The 19991-nt window shown below is 37.6% G+C and overlaps 1 protein-coding gene across 1 annotated transcript in view; it reads left to right on the forward strand.

Moving 5' to 3' along the window:
• The window catches only part of mad1l1 (mitotic arrest deficient 1 like 1), a 61736-nt gene extending 48711 nt beyond the window's left edge, over window positions 1-13025 (forward strand). Inside the window, exon 18 of the mRNA XM_041983880.1 lies at window positions 12467-13025. Within this exon, the coding sequence (XP_041839814.1) occupies window positions 12467-12616 (150 nt within the window). The 3' untranslated portion in view covers window positions 12617-13025. The remainder of the gene's footprint in view (window positions 1-12466) is intronic.
• The last annotated feature ends 6966 nt before the right edge of the window (window positions 13026-19991 follow it).

Consider the following 19991-nt stretch of genomic DNA (forward strand, 5'->3'; position numbering starts at 1 on the left):
CTGCTAATGTGTATGCTGCTAAATAGTTTACTTGTGAGTGTAAACCAATGGTGAATGAAAAAAAAATCAGTATTTGGCATTATCTCTGCAAGAGAAGCTGATTTTGGATGCAAGCGACACAGGAAAAGCTATGCTAAGATCTTGCCATGCATCACGTCACGTGAGAGTAGGATCCTTGTTGTCACTATAAAAGAAGACATTTAAAAAGAATAGTTTCCCAATTTTTTTTAATCAATATTGGATTAGTTCAATTTGAACCGATTCAAATCAAATCGTAATTTTTTTTTTGTTTTTGTTTTTTTTAAACCCAGCTCTACTCTGTACTGTTGTGTTCCAGAAAGACATGTACTTCCTGTTTGTTCTTTATATATTAGATTTATTTTTAAGGGAACATATTGCACATTAATAAACAAATATATATGTGTGTGTGTGTGTATATATATATATATATATATATACATACATACACATATATATATATATACATACACATACATATATAAATATATATACATACACATACATATATATATACACACACACACACATATATAAATAAAATGTAAATGTGCGCAGAGTAAGCATTACTTCTAATTTTCGTCTTTTGTCTCTTGGCAAGGTAACAGACAATACATAACAAGCACATGCAGAAAAAGTAAAGTATAAACCAGCTGTAGTAAACTTTAGATAAAGTACAAGGTTTAAAGTGCAAAAACTGGTAAAAAGTACAGTCCTATAGGTCAGTGATCCTCAATCCTGGCTCTCAAAGCCCACTATCCTGCAGGTATTAGAAGTTTCACTGCTGGAATACACCCGATTCAAACTAAATGGATCTCTCACAAGTTGTGCACAAGTCTGCTAGTGAGAGGTTAGTTTTAGTTAGGTGTGTGGCAGTGGGAAACATCAAAAGTCTGCAGGATAGTCAGCCTTGAGGACCGGAGTTGTGGATCCCTGCCATAGGCATTACTTTCTTTCAAAAAAAAAAAACCCAAGGAATAAATGTAAAAATCTATCCAACCACCATCTATACACACTTTATGCTGTTCAGGGTCACAAGGGTTAACAGCCTTTCCCATCTGATACTGGGTTAGAGGTGGTACACACAGCTTGTTGCCCATCACAGGAAGAAACCTGGTCAGAAAATCATTCACACTCTATTACCAAAGGTGCATTTAAAATCATGCTTTGGAAGGAAATCAGGGAAACTTACGTTTACATTTAACTCAGAACCTCAACTTTTTATAATTAGTTTTGTACACTAAAAAATCAGACATGTGGTGTACAGCTGGGTTAACTATAATTAAAACTGTTCCATCATCATTTTAAAATTCATGTTGTAAACTGGCTGCTATGCAGAATGATAACAAAAGCTGATTAGCTTCCCCTTCTGCAGCATTTATCAGACATTTCAAATATTCCAAAGTTTTAACTGTGGTTTTTACAAATTTTTACCACTCTTTTTCAAATGGCTCTTTCACAAATAAAAACCCCAAAACAAAACAATATAATTTAATATTTTCTCAACTAGCATGCTTTATTGTTTACACTTTGAAGTAGGGCTGATTTGGCCTATAACTGATATATTTTTTGGCCATATCCCAATGCACAATGTACATCTAGATGTTTTGAAATCTCCTCTAAAACACAGTGTTAATGATTAATTCAACATTATCATGCATATAAAGACACCAGGATTCAAGTAAACTCTGCTGAATTTAACTTGGTTGCAATTTTGCCCTTTCAACAAACGTTATATTTTGAAGCAGGGACCTGCACTGAAACCATTGTTTCCCCAACCATTATATGAGGGGGGCGGCCCAACCCCCCCAACAGCAACTCCTGCCACCCCTAGAAGTTTGTTTGAGTAATTATAGAAAATAAAACCATCGATATCTGATATTTCTTCTTTCATTCTTCTTTCAATTATTTTTTCTTAAAATATTATTTTATTATTTATTATTTCTGTTTTGCTTCAGATCACAACAGAAGTAATCTTCAGGTTCCCTTTCTTCTAGAACAGGTTTTTATTTTGTCCTTTCATTATAAAAACTAAACAGCCTGGTTTTTATCTTTTTCTCATGTTAACTTGTAATTACATCATGTCATGTCTCTACGTGCTGTGCTGCGTTGCGTGCACACGTGAACTACACTCCTACCAGAGAGCAGACTGGGAGCACACAATGGAAATTGTTGAGTCAACCCCCTGTAAAACATACAGAAATATCTGGTTTAACATTACCTCTTATTTAATAATAAGAGTGTCTGAAAGGGGAAAAATGTACGAAGAACTTAATGATCATCGGGATCATCGCTGAACAATCAGTCTCCTCGTCATTATGGTCATTTCTGAAGCAAATTATTGCTTAAAATTGACATTTCACATTCAGCTTCCATCTCTTTATGCTCATAAACATCGCTGCTAGCTAGCTAACCAGCTGCATACTCCATGCTTCTTTCCCATCTCTCCTGAAACAACAATGCGCGTGTGCGCACGACAGTTTTCTGGTTTGCGGAGGAGAGATCTGTCTGTCTGCTCCGAGTGAGAGAAGCTAAACTTCGAAGAAAATCTCATGCAGGCGCTTTAAATGCTGATGTGACAGTTTTTACCCGATAACAATTTGTGTGGTGAAAACAGGAGCATGTTTAATGACATTTAAAATGAAACCAAAAACAAAACTATTATAATTCTATTTCTATTTATTAAAATGCTATTTAAATGGGCAGTATCACACATACATGTTATAAGGGAGGAAAGGATGTTTCACTCAAACAAATATTAATTTAATCCACAGTCCAGTGTTTTCTTTTACAAATAAAACTTTATTTGCATGTATGCTTTAAGAGGTAAAGTAACAGGATTAGTTGCAAGGCTCTAAAATGTCGGGTTAATAAAAAGATTGTTTGAGCATTCATTTTCTGATAAAGTCTGTATTCAAAGTAAAAACCCTTCAACCATCTTACATGTTTTATTTACAGTATTTGTTATTGTTGAAGGTAAAATTTGTCAGTTGTTCAGGGCTCTTTAAAATAGAAACTGTCAAATGTTCGGTCTTTCATTATAGCTTTTTTTTTTTTTATCCTTTTGTTTTACACTACATATAAATACTCCGTCTCCTCCTCACTTGCAATATATTGCTTGTAAATGAAAAGTAAAGAGTCCATTCCAGTGGTTGAATTTCTTCATTAAAACTTTAACTCTTAACTTTACAAGGATTCCGACTAATGTCGTTCTCTCAGCTCCAACATGCTGATTTAATAAGTGCTTAGTCACACTTTATAGGAGGTGAACAATGTTCATTTTACTCCATGTCATACATTAATTCCCAAGTGTGAAAAAGCAAAGAACAAAACAAACCAAAAAAAAAATAACGTATAAACACACATTTTGAATTGCTTTAGGTTCATCAAAATAATCAGAAAATTAAAGGGAATGGGAATCAAAAGAAAAACAAATTTGAAATCTTGTAATATCTAAATCTGTGTTATGTTTTAGTGTTTCAGGCTGGTAACGACTACAAATGCCCCCTATGTTGTATGTATTTATGCTGCTAAGAATCAGGTTAATCAGTTGCTTAATTAAGGTGTTTATCATACCACTGACAAACTAGTTTGTAGTCATCATTTATTGCTCATACATGAACAACGCTGTAAGATCAGTAAGCAAAAAGCTGATTAGAATATAAATATGGATACATTTGCTGCTGATTTAATTATATTGGAGGAACCTCTTTGCCATTTATCACTTCTCCCCTCTTTCTCTCGCTGACATCCTGCTGTGAAATTTAGAAAAATGCCAAAATCTGCATTTAAATTGAAAGCTATTCATCTGCATATTTCTGATTATTCAGTTAATTTGCCTTCTGTTTCCCCACCACCGCCAATCAGCAGCATTGCCATCCGGTGGAACTGCACATCACTGATGAAAATGCTTTTAGTTGGACAGTTGTTTGCTTGTGCTTTTGAGTTGTGTGTCTGGACTGAAGGGCTCAGAGTCAGGGGAAGATGAAATGTTCAAACAGACTAAGTTGAAAACAAAAAATAATTTAAAAATAAAATTTATTACATTTTTTTTAAAACCTATGAGGTGAACAATATCATGGTGCTCTGTGCAGTTAATGGAAATAAAGAGCTGAAGTGTGAGAGATGAAGAAAAGTTTCCTCATTAGTGCTGGATCGCAGAGACAGAGGTTGACTGATCTGTGAACTGCATGTCATCACCTTAATATAGAGCCATCTTTCACATCCGCGCACAGCTCAGTTGCAATAACCAGTGTGATGAAGCCATCCGTGTCCACAAAGACCAGAAAAAGAAAAAAGGTGTTTCTTCATTATCTTCCTACCAACATTACTTGTCTCCTAAATGTTCAACTATGTAAAAGCCTTATCAAATAGAAGTAGGAAGACCATCACTAAGTAAAGAAGAAAGTTTGCTTTGAGTCTACCAAGAATATGAAAAGACATTGCAAAAGCAGAAGTTTCTCTTTAAATTTAAATTTAAATTTCTTTGTTTTAAGGGATTTTAATTTGTAGCACCATAACTTACATAATGATTTTAATTGAAGTGGGGATAAGAAAAAAAATGTATAAAATGTGCTTAGAATTGCATTTAGTTACAATTATGTGCAATATTAATTTACATTGGCCAAAACTTGAGTTGTTTTAGACATGAGATGTATAAAATCAGTGGTTTCACAAGTCTATGAAAGTGAAGGAGCAAAGTTATTCTCACTCCGCTTGTTTTTCCATTATTGTTCCTTTTTGCTTCTTTCACTCATGCTGTGAAAGTGACTGAAAGACTCACGGTGAGTGGCAGTATTTCCTACACGCACGTGATTGGATAGTAAATCTAAAGTATAAAGTCCTCACAGCATGTCAGTTTCCCTTTTCATAACATCAGGAGTGTGTCACTCAAACTAAATTTCTGCAGCATTTAGTGTTGTAACCTGTTTGCTTTATCATACCAACAGACGCTTTCATGCATTCATTGTTGTACGGTTTACACCTTTTATTTTGACCCCGTTTGCATTGAAAGAGGAGCATGATTGTCATTCAGACAGTATGCAGCTCCTTGGTTGGATGAGGTCAGTATAAAGGCCCGCCCTGCATCTTAAGTCAGAAAGTATTGATTTCCTTTAATTGGATAGACAATGAAAAGATGAATGGGATAACACATCTCCTCTGCATTATTGAAGTCTGTCCCTAGAATTTTAGAATAAGTTTATTTTATTAGATTTTTACCTCCGATTTTGTATCAAACTTGGAGGTTTTCCCTCAATTTTGTCTCTTTTCATGTTGCATACAGTTTATGTCAGTGTTGGAGGAAACCTGTAGTACTGGTATTTCCTTAATGTCACTATGCATGTTTTTGTAAGGTCACAGTAAGGTCACATTAAGTTTCTGTTCATCTTCTTCAAATCTAAACAGAAACTTGTTGTTTTTGTAAAGGTCAGATATTGTTTAAAACATTTTTTAGGATGTGAATATGCAAATTAGCATTGATAAGGTCAGTATTTGAATAAAGCTGAAGTCTATCCTGACCTTTTATTAATTTTTGACGTTTCCTCACACAAAGAAAACGATATGTGAAAAATAAATCTTTTGTTAAAGCTTTGTTTTTGAAAAAGTTTATTTTGCTGAAGTTGTTTCAGTGGAACTTGTTTTGAACATGCTTCTAGTTTAAACACAAACTTACAAAAAAAAATTGAACTCGTCATGGTTTGTCTTTAATAGTGATAACAAGTGTTAGTGACCCATCGCATTGTTCTGAACTGTAGTGTAACATGTTTTACCAAATATTAGCAGAACAATATTTTTTCATTAATTAAGTCAGTTATCCATTAACGTTAATTTTGAAATTTGTTCAATACGTCCTTCCCTGTTAGTCGGTTCCATTTGCAATATCTTGTATCGCAAATACACAAATCGGTTGATGACCTTGTGACATTCCCTTCAGCTTAGCTGCACTTCGTGTTCGGTCCTCATTAGTAAAGGTTTGTGTCAGAGTAGTAGCATCAAGGCACTGTCATTGTGAACAAGTTGGTGCACTGATTGTGACATTCAGCTCAAGGAACCAATGTGCCTAAATTCAGCTTGTTAGAGCTGGTAGCGTAGCTGTTAGCTCTTGGTCCAGAAATGACCAAACAAACTGAATCTGTGGCTGCTGATTGTTTTATAACCCTACGTTTTTCCAGTGCTTATAAATAAGTGTGGAAAGCCTCAGTCCTCAGCCTAAAGACCAAGTTCTTTTTTAGTTCAACTATAACAGGATTTGAAGTGTTTAAAATCTACCTCTTTTCAGAACACCAAACCTTAACTACATATAAATAATTAAAAATAATTCAATATTTAAATCATTTAAAAGCAGTGTAAGCTTACTTGAAAGCCTTAGTTTCCTTCAAATTTAAAGTTTTATTATAGTGTTACTGTGGTCAGATGTACTGTATGAAGTATTTATTCAAAAGTAAATCTGCTGACATAAGTGGATACTTCAGTCCTTGTACTAGGTACTTGTTTTAAAATGAAATTGCTCTTATAGTCGCATTCTGGCCAACAACACCCACAACGTAACTGCCCAGGGCTGTTTTTCCAGAAGCTAAAAGATGATTTCAGCCCTGCATTTGTTCCACTGAGGTATGAGTTTTGGAGAAGATTAGGCAAATTAGGTCAGCTGAAGCGTGTGGCTTCACCCTGCCTTGCTCACAGAAGTCTTGGCATTGCTTGCTGAGCCTACAATAAAACCATGAAGACAAACTCTGTCCATGTTACACACTTCCATGGAGTTTTTGGCTGTTTTCATTTGTGTCTTATTTGGGTCTGCTGCAAAAAGATCAGATTGACTTTTAAGTGCATTAATTGCACCGCTCTGTTGTTACAATTGGAGCTTTAGTTCTAATTCTGGAGCTCATCTGACCCCCCCGACAGGTCACGCTGCACGTTGTCTTCTCTACTGTGTCCCACGTCCCAGAAGGAACTCAAGGAACTGCTCATCAGCTCTATTTACTTAAAATTTGTTAATGTTACACATTTCTACAGCGTTTGTGCTCTTTTTAATTGTCCATTAAAGCATAAGTTTCTTGAAATAATGAGAGATAACTGTTTTAACAGCTTTCTTGTCTCAGTATGAGCTCTGTTTCCTCATTTGTTTTGGAGCTCTCAAAATGAGTTTGACTGATTACAAGAAACAAACATTCCTGATGTACAACTTAAAATTATTCTATAAACTATAAAATCTCAAATCAATCAGACATGTCCAGTGCTGCAAGCCCCACCTCAAACGTTCATGCTTCGCTTCTGAAGCGTGGGGCCATTGAGAGAGTGAAAATTCTCCTCGTAAAGTTTGGCGCTTATTCCTGCTGTGGGAATGACGGGGGCCGAGGTGAGGACCTTTTTTTTGGTTCCAAATAATAGGTTCCTGCAATTGTAATGCAGGTTATGTCTGTTTTTCTAAATCACAGACGTGGTGCATCACTGCCTCAGTTTTATGTCTGTAATCACATGAAAATGTGAGTAGCCTTTTTGAGTCACCTGTGTGTTTACATACACATCTGCCCACTTGAAATCAAATATTGTGTGGGAGAAATGTTGCAGACAATGAGACTGTTATCTTAGTTTTTCGTTCTAGCTGACAATGGGGGTTCTCACAGTTAGCACAGCTCCCGTAGGCTTTCATCAAATAGTCCACAGAGTCTTGCACACACCCACTCATACACACACAGCCTGTTCTGAGGACAGATTTCAACATTAAAGTATTTCAGAAAGTATTTCAGACTCAGAGATCTCCTTGGTAACTTGTCATAGTGGTTCTCTGATGTATGTGTTCCATGTTCCCAACGTCCCAGCAGTCTCTAGAGCTTTGTGCTTGCTTGTTTGTGCACCTGTGGTGGGAGTAGCAAGCCGGAGGATACGGTATAGCTCTCAACCAGCCACACAGGGGAGAAAACACACTCAGGATGTCAAGGAGGTAGATCCACAGAGTCAGCAGAAAGATGAAAAAATTGAAAGTTGTCAAGACAGAGCTGACAATATTGGATTTTTGGCCGATGTGCAATAGGCCAATATTTTACATGTCATTTGGATGATAACCGATGGATGTCATGTTGGCCTTTTTTTCAAATGCAGATGTAAATAAAAAGCTGAAAATCCAATCCAACTTTATTTATAAAGCACTATAAAAACAACCACGGTGGGCCAAAGTGCTCTGTAGAAGACTAAAAGCACAAAGAAAATCAATTAAAACAATAAAATCGAATAAATAGGACATGATAAAATATAAAAACAGAAGGAAAATGTCAAAATCTTAAGAGTGGAAAAAAGCCAAGGAAAACATGTGAGTTGTAAGAAGAGACTTAAAATCAGGATGCCTGTCTCATATGCAGAGGCAGATCATTCTACAATCTGGGACCAGCAACAGCGAAGGCCTGATCTCCTCAGAGCTCACACTTTGTTCTCAGCACCATCAAGAGCAAATCATCTAATATTCACTCCTTGTTCAAAATAAGACAAATATTTCATCTTCTATCATGTACATATCAAATTATAACTTTTTTTTAAAACAAAACAAGATATATGCATGGTATCCTACTTAAAACAGAATGGATTATGTTCCCCCAGTGCCTGTTATTTTATTGGTTAAGTAAATCAGTGGAATGGCCGATATCTGATTTTTAATTTTGCAGCCGATATCGGCCGATACCGATGACATTGTGCATTTCTAATTATGCATGACGCAGTGGCTGGACCTGGATATTTTCTAGGTTATTGCAAGTAGGTTGTGGTACTGAACAGACCCAATGAGACATAGACTGCACCCTGCCTCATCTTTATCCCACTAACCATAGAACGTTGGTTACAAACTGTAGCCCCAGATTCTAAGAATATAGGCAAAGTCATGGGCCTCACTGGCTCCTAAAATGGCTACAAGAAAAGCTGTTTTTGTGAGCCGATTGTCCAGTCTCAGTCGAATTTATCCCTGAGGCCAAGGTGGAGCCCACCCAGTATGTGGGTGTGGACTAAAGTTTTAAGTGCTGCGTATTCGCCAGAGGGATGAACCCACTAGCTATAGCTTTAAATGACTGCTCCAGTATTTATAGAATCCGGGGTTACAGTTTGTAACCAATGTTTCCAGTTCGTTCAATTCATTTGTGACTTTTTATTTTTTCTTTTTTTGGGGGGCTACATGGCTACTATCACATCATGGTTACATTTTCCAGGCATGGAGCCCCAGCTAGAGCATGTATTGTTATCTACCGCGACCAATTTAAAAGTGGAAGTTCTTGCACTGCAAGCGCAAACTGCTGAGTATTGCAGGGTGGGATTGTATGGCTAATGTGTTTTAAGATACAGCTAAATGACGTACTGAGCTTATTAACAGAAATGCTTCTATAATTTTTGTTGTGGTGGCTCACCTTTATATCCCGGATCTGATTCTGGTTTACATGAATGGCTGGATTTAAGGTGTTCTCATACTGGAACTCTGTCAGTATTCTGTTAAGTACATTATTTGTTTAATAGTTGCAGTTAACATTTTAATTTTAGAAAATATTGCCACACGTGGGTGTTAGTGTAAGGTGCTTACTACATTACCGCAACAAATCCAGCTCAAGACTTTTGTTCCATGTCATCCTCTCACCTCTTAATTGCCTGTCTGCATCAACTTAAATGTACAATTTAAAAAAGACAAACACACAAACTAAAAAAAAAAGAAAAAGGGAACAAATAACCATTATCATGTAACTCAAAGTCAGTCACACTTCTGGGATATCAATCTGTCTAGTAACACTGATTGTGAGTGAATTTCACCTCCTGTTGTACAAATGGAACGGACAACAGGTGGAAATGAGAGGCCATTAGCAAGACAACCGCTAGAGAGGAATTGTCCTACAGGTGGTGGCCACAGACCATATCCTGTCTTCATCCTTTCTAGCTGATTTTTGGTCACGTTTGAATTTGCCGCTAGAGATAACATGAGGCGGTGTCTGCAACACAAAGAAGTTGCTCAGGTAGTGCAGCTCATCCAGGATGGCACATCAATTTGCGCTGTGGGAAGAAGGTTTGCTGTGTCTCCCAGCGCAGTGTCAAGAGCAGGAGACGTGGAGGGGTCGTAGGAGGACAATAACCCAGCAGCAGGACCACTATCTCTTCCTCTGTGCAAGGAGAAACACAAGGAGCACTGATAGAGACCCTGCTCAAACTGTCAGAAAGAGACTTCATGAAGGTTTGACGTCCACAAGTGAGGCCTGTGCTCACAGCCCAACACTGTGCAGCCTGATTGGCATTTGCCAGAGAACATTAGGATTAGCAGATTTACCATTAGCACCCTGTGCTCTTTACTGATAAGAGCAGGTTCACATTAAGCACACATGACAGACGTGAGAGAGTCTGGAGACGGTGTGGAGAACGTTCTGCTGTCCGCAGAATCCTCGAGTATGACCAGTTCGGTAGTGGGTCAGTGATGGTCTGGGCCCTAGGGAGACATATCCTTGGAGATCTGCAGAGACCTCCATGTGCTAACCAGAGGTACCCTGACTGCCATTAGGTATGAGATCCTCGGGGTGAGATCCTTGGACCTATTGTCAGACCATATGCTTCTGCAGTGGGAACTGGGTTCCTTCTGATGCATGACAATGCTTGACCTCATGTGGCTGGAGAGTGTCAGCAGTTCCTGCAGGATGAAGGTATTGATGCCATGGACTGACCTGACTCACCAGACCTGAATCAAACTGAGCAACGCTGGAACATCAAGTCTCCTTCTATGCACAGCTGTTACGTCGCACTACAGACTTTCATGGGGTTTACTGATGCCTTGGTCCAGGTCTGGGAGGAGATCCCTTTAGGTGAAAAGCCATTGTTGGGATGTTGTTGAGAGTGCATACAGGCACATGGAGGCCACACACACTTCTGAACCTCATTTTGAATTGTCTTGAGGAATTTCCACAGACGTTGTCAGTCTGTGATCTGATCTTTCCACGTTTATTTTTAATTATAATTCTGAATCCAGACCTCTATGGGTTAATAATTTTCATTTCCATTCATCATTCTTATGTTGTTTTGTTCTCAACACATTCCACTATGTAATGAATAAAGATTTTCAACTGAAATATTTGATTCATCAGGATCTAAAAATGTGTTTTTTAAGTAGACCCTTTATTTTTATGAGCAGTGTATATATATATATATATATATATATATAAAATAGACCTTAAAAATGCTTTCTTATTGCTTATTGCTCTTGAAATGTTTAAAGCATGCATTCATGACCAGCGCTATCCAGACTTAAATCCACACCTCTGCTAACATCTCCGTTTGTCATTCGGTGTCAGTGGCAAAGCCACAGTTCTGTACGTTAGTCTAAAGTGTTTCACAAATTCTTTTTTTTTTTTTATCAAGAATAAAAGTAGAAATAGAAACATTAGCTGAACATCAGTGTAATAAATTGATGTATATTTAATTTTCTTTCTCAACAAGAGGGGATTTGTTAAAACTGTATGTAATGAGCGAATATGCTTCATTTGAAATTAATCACCTTAGCTAGCATGTAATTAAAATTCTACCAGATGAAGTCCTCTGAAGTGAATCTTCTCTCTTGCTGTTTTTGCCTGTGAACTAGTGTTAGTTCAATTTAGTACAATTTGCAAACTGAAAACAGAGTTCTTCTGCCTGTGCCTCTTAAGCACTTTTTACACCACATTTCCACACCCACTTAAGCATTGTGCAGTGAGCTAGCAAATGTCATTAGTTCAGGAATCCTAGCCTCTCATCCATAAGAGATTTGTGACGGTGCATAGCTGAGTTCTACCTTTCGAAGTCCTGATGCTGAATGCTGGTCATTTTTCAAATGATAACACTAAGCTATTTGTAAAAAATATTTTTCCAACTACTATTTTGCTCACAGTCACACTTAAGGGGTGAAGATTTACAGGGAGGAGGTGGCACTACGACGGTTTATGTGGAGAAATAAGGTGTAGAATTAATGCTTTTTTGGCTAATTTTTTAATTCATTCTCTTCCAGTTCTGGTTTTGGATTTCTTGCTAAATTGCATTCTTTAGTGTTTTCCCCTGGCCCACCGTTTTGTCATATAAAAGATGTGCATCTCTGACGCACATTGAAACAGGACATTTTTTAGATGTCTCAATATCATCCCAGTATGTCATGGGACTCTGCTCCTCGCTAACGTTCTCCCTCCTTGCATTGCTTTAATTACTTTATCCCGTTTCCCTCATCCTTTTCTCCTTCACTCCATCGCCCTGAGCTGCTCCTCATTCCTTTTAATTAATCCACGCAGATTTAGACACCCTCACCCTGCTGTGATTGTGTACACACAACACACACGGATACACATTTAACAATTCCCTGTAGACAAGAATAACTTTTAGTGATCTGGCTTCACTTTGAAAGTTTTATGTGGAAATGGATGTGGTGAAAAAACCGAGGTCTAACTTTGATAATGTGTTCTGTCTTTTGATTCAGGGCTCCAATGGAAACATGCAGCTAATGGAAACCGAGTTTTCCAAATCTTTGGGAGAGATGGTGGCTCTTCATCTGCATCACCAGAAGAGCATCCCAGTCTTCCTCTCTGCCGTGACCCTCGACCTCTTCGGCAGACAGACCACGGTCTAAAGTTCAGATGTAAAGATTTAACATGACATTACTTCCTTTTTATTTTTCTAGACATCCCAGTGTTTCTTAACAGCCCTGACGTAGAGATAGTGTGCTGATTGCTGTTTTTTTTTTTTTTTTTTGGAGGATGAAAGGATTTGGATGAAATTCTTGTGATTATATTCAAAGGGCTAAGAAAGCATCCATGTACCTGTGTTTATCATCTAAACATTAAATCAATAACACCTTGAACTACCACTGTTTGGAGCAGAAGTGTTGGTATGTTTTTCTTTTTCGGCCTGTAGAAATATATCTCCTGGAGCTTCATTTGAAAGGCTTTCATGCAGATGTTTTGGAGTATAACCAAGCCAATTACATAATAATTCTAAAGAAATACACTTTTTAAAAAAAAGAAAGAAAGAAAATAAAACAAATGGTTTCCTGCCTTTGTGTCATTTGGGTCCCTGTATAAACTGCCCTTATGTGTTTTGTCTACTTGGATTAGAAAATTCAATAAGGCAGTAAATAGAATTTTTATCCCACCACATTTGCAATTCATGCTGTTGTTTGAATGTGAGAGACAGAAAAAAAAAATCAATATTTGATCTGAATTGATCCAAATTCAAGCTTCCCAGTATTTAATCACAGCAGGCAGCACCATGTACTCAGATTGTGCATTTTTGAGTTTGCACCAAAGCTATGGGATGCTCTGCTGCTCCCAGTAAGCCAGTTCATTTCTTTTTCACTCTAATCTTAAAATAAAAAAATAAGATGGTAAAAATATTTCAGATTTTTAGCACTAAATTATGTGTAAATTCACTATGTACAATCATGGAAAAATAAAGGCTTTTTTCATGTGAAAGAAGTTCAAAACAGGAAGAGTAACTTCAGATGTGACGATAGAGATGTCATGAAATGTGACTTTTAAAGTTTGATATCAGGTTAGGCTGTCGGAGGGGGAACAGTTGTCTCAGTGCAGGTTCTGGCTATGAACACATTCTGTGTGAAGCTTGCACAAGTTTTCTCCAGATGAGATGTTGGCTTGTAAACTGCAGGTGTGATGGCGTTTAGTCTGTTTTAGTCATGTTGACTGATGACTATCAGAGTGTAATTTATGTCTCACCTGTGCTGGCCTCCATGTACCTGAACAGCACAGCCTTGAAACTGATTGTGGAAAACAAATGAAAAAATGTGTGTTAGGCTTTCTTTTTTGAGAAGCCTATTGTTTTTTTTTTTTACTTTTTTTTGTGTGTTTGTTTTTGTTATATACAATATACATGCTTCACACACAATTTAACAGACATACTATGCAAATGAGATTTCATGCATGAATCCAGGGAAGACTTAAGGTGTGGCAGATTTCTCAAATCTGAAAATGTTTTTTTCTGTTTTTAACTGTAAAAGAAGTAAAATATGGTTGTTGGGCTGTAGTTAACAATTAAAAAAAAATTTATTTGTGACTTCACTTGAGAAAACAAGACAAGTGAAACTTCAAGGCAGCAATGAAGCAAAATGGCAAAAATAAATATGGTGATAAGAGAGAGACATAAGGGAGACAGAGAAAAAAAAGTGAAACAAAAGTAAGTGAGGCAAGAAAAAGGCCACTTATTACAGCAACAATATAGAAACTCCAGCTGGTACAGCCATATGTCTCATGAAACAACATTGTCCTGTACAGAACATGCCACATACTGGCCTTGTTTGTCTGTTTTTCATTTTTCCACACGTATTCATTTTCATCGCACAGCACATCTTCCGCAAACAGCTTTCAGTCCTCGGCTGGAGGTTGTATTCAGAGGATCTGTCTTACACTATGCACCACATTGTGTCATAGCTGTGTGCATTTAATACAATTTCTGTATCTTTGTATTTTTAATTAGAGAAGCAAATGGTTATCAATAAAACTGCTGAAGGTTTTAATGTTTTTTTTTTCCTCTTCTAGTAGCATTGAACTATGGCTACTCGATACTCAGGTAAGACAGACTCAAGTAGTTATGACCTACTTAAAGAAAAAAAAAAAAACATCCATTTAAATGTGATTGCTCCTTTTGTATATTTTCGCACAGTTGTCTTTACAGACTCCCAGACTATGATCATCTTTTGAGTTTGAACATCAGACAAAATGCACAATAGGCTCTCTTTTTGGCAAATTTCTATAGATATCAAATAGTTATTGTGAACTCTTTGCTGTAATAATTGTGATAATGTGATAATAAAGATTCATCATGGAAACATAATCATGGAGGAGGTAAAAAATAAAACAAACTGGAGGTCATGAAATGGCAGTTCTTTTGTCAATTATATATTTTCACTTCTCAGCAGAGGATGATGGCTGACCTCCTTGAGCGATTGATTAAAAACCCTGAATAAGTCTTTAATGCTTCCATCACACCATCTGTGAAGAAAGAAAAATTGTAGCCCCATGGCCACCTGCACTTGTAGAGTGTTATTTGCGTGCACAATGGGCCTTGTTGAAGTCAACAAGAGAAAATATGTTTTAATAGTCATGCTTTGTAGTGGTTATCTCCGTTTAGCCAGACAGAATTAACTCTGGAGAAGTAAAGTAAAACTTTTTCTTGTCATGAAAAGATGTTTATTATCACACAAGGCTAAAACAAGAAGCTCAGAATTAATCCTCATGATGTTTTTTTGTTGCTGTTTTTCCATCTGCATTCCTGGTTTGGTCTTTCACTAATGGTAATACCGCAATCTTTACCTTTTCCTCTTCCTCTCTGCTCTTTCTGCAGCTTTCCACTCTCTTATTCATTCCTTTATCTTTATTTTATCAGACCATCATCTCTGAATTGAAAACAATTAGTGCACCCCCTGATATCTTATTAACTATAAATGAGACGGTAGAGTGAGGTTGAAAATGGCAGAGGCTCGCTCCATAATTCCACAGTATACATCAGCTTTCAAACCAACATGCCGGTGCTCATACAGCAGAAAACAAACCCGTCTGAAAGGCATGTTTTAAAGAAAAATGCAGAAAATCATTTCGAAGCAGCACTAAATCTTTAAAAGCAATCCTTGTTTATGATTAATTTATCAAAATGTAAAGGGCTGTCATTTCAACTTTATATTTCCATAGATATTGATAAGTGAGAGCTGCTGAGAGGAGACATCCCCACTACAGACGAGTCTCAGCTGGAAATCAGAGTCTTGTGGGACAGTAAGAGAATACAGACAGGACCTGTCACTTCTTTCTTTCATCTCTCATCCTTCTCTCTTTTTCCTCTTTGTACCAGCTTTCCACCTGCCACTCACACAGGAAACACTATCATTTTTTTCTGAAGGGAGTCTTTACCCCATCACTTCCCCCTTTCTCCATCTCTAAAAGCCCAGAGAAAGAGCAGCTGTCATGAGTTCAGATCTGCGTTGCTTTTCCTTGTGTTCCCTTGTTGAGTAGAAGCAGCTTGATACGGGATTCTCTGAGGAAGGTCTGTGAGAGCACTCATGTTCTTCACAGTTGTGTGGGGCAACAGAAGTGAAAACTTGAAGCTATGTGGCAATTTTACACCTGAATTTAGTCCAACATTTACCCGAAGATGTCCTAAGGATTGTAGCTAATGCTCAAATTTAACATTTTTCTTCTTTTTGTCAAATTTACAGCTGTGAAGGAGAAAGTTTAAAAATGTTGGCAATAAAAAAAAAAAAGATGAAAAAACGTAGTTTAAACAAAACCTCAATGCAGCAAAATTGAAATAACAGAGATCTGAAACACTAAACATTGACCACTGGTCAAATCCAGTCCACTGTGGTTTTCATCATCATGTTTTTTTTTGTTTTTTTTGTGTTTTCCAACACAGGTTGAGTCAAGCCAACTGGACTGGTATTTGAAGACACTGGAAGACATTTAACTCTTCATCCAGAACAACTTCTTCAGTTCTGAAGAAAATAATGTGATATTTCACTTATGTAGTTTGTGAAACCACTAATGTTTTAGACTCTTTATTTTTCCTGCATCTTAACAATAAAAATACTTTTGAGAATCACAATATAGAAATCTTGGACAGAGAAGACAAGTGGTTTGAGTGGAGAGTGCAACAGCCCGTCTGTGTCAAAGTAGAGAAACCTTCACTTAACAGAGGAAGAGAGCTGAGAAATCACCTCTCCTCCATTTACAATGGCATCCACCTATGGACAATGGTCACTCTAACAACCTCAGTCATGGCTCTTTTTTTTTTTCTTTTTTTGTTTTCCTCCTTTTTTTAAGCTGTCCTGTCCAGCATGGTAGCAGCAGAATGATGGTCTGGTTGCTGTGTTGTGCTAAACAAATTTGCTTTGCCAAGATGAGCTTTTTGGCTATAAGACTCCTTTTGATAAAAAGTTTTTTTTAATTATATATATTGTTTTATCTTATTTATTTTGAATTATGGAATTTATGTAATCTTGCTGGGCCTGACCAGAGGGGACAGAAAAAAAAGGAGCGTAATGAAGAAAAGTAAAAAGGAAAATTGATAAAAAAGAAAGAGGAGACAAAGACACAGTAGCAACGACCCTTCAGTCCAACCTAAGACCAGACAACCAACTGCTACACCTGTACAGAAGCACAACAGAGAATTTCCTACAGCTTTTACAGGTAAACTAAGCTGACAATCATCAGGATTTTGTAAAAAAAAAAAAAAAAAAAAAGCAACAACAAGATGTATCACAACAACCTAAGTACCAAAGACACACACACACACAAAAAAAAGAAAAAAAGAGTAGCTCTTATTGTATAAACCCACTGGACAACTTAGGGACTGCGTTAGCATGCAGAGTAGGAATGAGGAGTGATCAGATATGAGTGTGATTGTGTAGATGTGACCACACTTCTACGGAGGCAGACTAGGGCAGCCCAGAGACCCAGGCGATCAGCAGCAATCCTGGACTACAAACCTAAGCCACCCCACCATGAAGATGACCCCAGACCCACCCAGAGGGTGGCAGTGAAAGGCCCCATCCAGAGCCCCCCTGTGGTCATGGGGCACTGGCCCCAGCGAACCAAGATCAGGAACTGCCAACCACGACAGGCACCGGCACCCGTAGGCAGCCCAGCCAAACGACCCAAGGCAGAGGGCTCGCACCATGCCCAGGAGGACCAGGCCCCACCAGACAACCACCCAGCATAGGTCAGCACCCACCCCAATGTTCCAGCTGCACACCCCGGGAACCAGGGCACCATCTACTACTCCCCTCCCCCCATCCTTCTAGACAAGTTTTAATTCACCATTTAAATCTATGTAAATGCAGGCAAGTTCAATCCAATTATAACCCAATACTGGTTATTTCCATTCAGTTTATTGTAGTCCAGTTCAGTATTATAATATTTAGGAAAAAAACAAAAAAAAAAACTAAGCAAAAAACTTCTTAAGATTTCTTGCCAGGAAAATACTGCATCACATCCAATTTTCAAAAGGATGCATGGTATGAATGGCACATTTTATACACAATGGTCACTGTCAAGCTTATAAGCATTTGTAGATCTTTTAAAAATCGTATTAAATTAATTTCATAACAGTGAAGACGTGTGATCTAAAGTGAAGGAAAGTGTAAAATGGAAAAAAGAAAATGAGGGAAAGTGGTATTAAAGGGATGGGTGATAACACAGTCTGCGGCTTTTTAAATTTGTTGGACAACCTAAAGGCCACTGGTAGTTGGCTCCAGTAGAAGGCCACATAATAAGTAACACAGATTTTATATTCTTTAGTTTGAACCTATTGTGCCACCAGCTGATTAGTTCCCTCACATCTGGACCAACCTACTCTGCTCAGAGACCTATAGATGGTAAACAGGGTGCAATTTACCACACAATTTCTCCCAACCATGTGTACACACCTTGGATTAGTTTAACCCTGATATGATGGAGGGGAATACATTTTGCCAATTAAAGTGCTTGTTATTTTCTTGATTTATGAGCTGTGATTACTAAATGAAGCAGATTTACTTCTCTGTTCTTCACTTATCACTCTTAATCTTATATTGAGTAAAAGTGAGCTCCTTCTATGGTATTTTGGTGTTTGTGTATTAAATGTAGTGATTTTTCCTAACATGCAAATGACTGTAAATTAAGCAACAGGTGTCTGCATCCATTCACTGCTAAAGTCTGGAGAATAAATTAGGCTTGTATGCATCAAATTTCACCATAATCACACAGTACATTGCTTTATAAAAAGAGACTGTTTGAACATTTCTGTCAGTTTGTGTTCACAAGCTTTAAGTCAGGAGACTACAGAGAGTTTTTGTATCTAGTACCAGGACATTAAGGTCATGTCATTTGAATTTTTCACTCCAGCAGTTTCAGTGCTGTGATGTGAGAGAAAACCTGATTGAAGCTGTCAGCAAGCTGAACTGTCTCTAAGACGTTAACGACTTGATTATAAACAGCTTTCTATGTCATCATGCTCGCTCCAGGTTAAGTATTGAGATTTAATCAGGACTTTCTAGATGTATCGAGAAGGAGCTTTTATTTAGAGGAAATGCAAAGCAGCCATTTCATTTCCACCTGAACTCGCTTCTCTAATGTTGCATAGTTCCTCTTGTGATACCAGACAAATGACCTTAGGGGTGCCCAGTTGTTTTTGTTGTGAACTTTATGGTTGTAGAGCTGCCATGGATGGTGCCTGTTGTGGCACATCCCATGGATGATTGCAGTTTGGAGACCTTGGAACTGAAATTGTGGTCCTCGAGATGCTTCCTAAGCAGTTTTTTATGATATTAAAGGGCATGTGGGCCTTCTGGGAAAGACAGCTGCTGTTGAGGAGTGCTGTTGCCATGGAAGGTGTAATTGGTCTATAACAATGTTGAGCTGGGGAGGGTGCCTGTCAAGGCAATATTGAGGTAAATGCCAGAGTCCAGCATCTTCCAGCAGAAGGAAGCTTTTTAAGAGAAGAATACATTTTATTTAAATCACTTAGGCCTTATAAAAACAGTTGAAACAACAAAAACAAAATAATGATGATGAGATCCAGCGAGTAATTAAAAAGATCACACTGATCTTTGTATTGCACCTTCACAAAATAGCTGAAGTCACAACTGACCTGGTTTCCAAATAACAGGAACCCTTTCAGACATGTGCATCTAACTATGAATGTCAATTGTCTCTGTGTGGAAATGAGTTGTTTTAAAAGTTTTTAAAAAAATAAAAAATGCTAAAAAAAAATAAATAAATAAAAAAATCCCACTTTTCTCTCAGCTAGTAAACAACAATAATGTTGCAGGCGTACAACTTGAAATCAGTAATTAACCTTTGTATATATTTAATATATTATTATCACATAATCTGACATTTCAAGTGGTGGCCTGGTGGTTACAGAGGTGGGCTTCAGTCTAGAGAGCTTGGGTTTGAGTCCCCTGGGGTGCCAACAGTGGTGAGCCACTGTAGTCCCTTGAGCACGACCCTTAACCCCTCCAA

This window comes from Melanotaenia boesemani, chromosome 4, assembly GCF_017639745.1.
Source record: "Melanotaenia boesemani isolate fMelBoe1 chromosome 4, fMelBoe1.pri, whole genome shotgun sequence".
In the NCBI taxonomy this organism is placed as follows: domain Eukaryota; kingdom Metazoa; phylum Chordata; class Actinopteri; order Atheriniformes; family Melanotaeniidae; genus Melanotaenia; species Melanotaenia boesemani.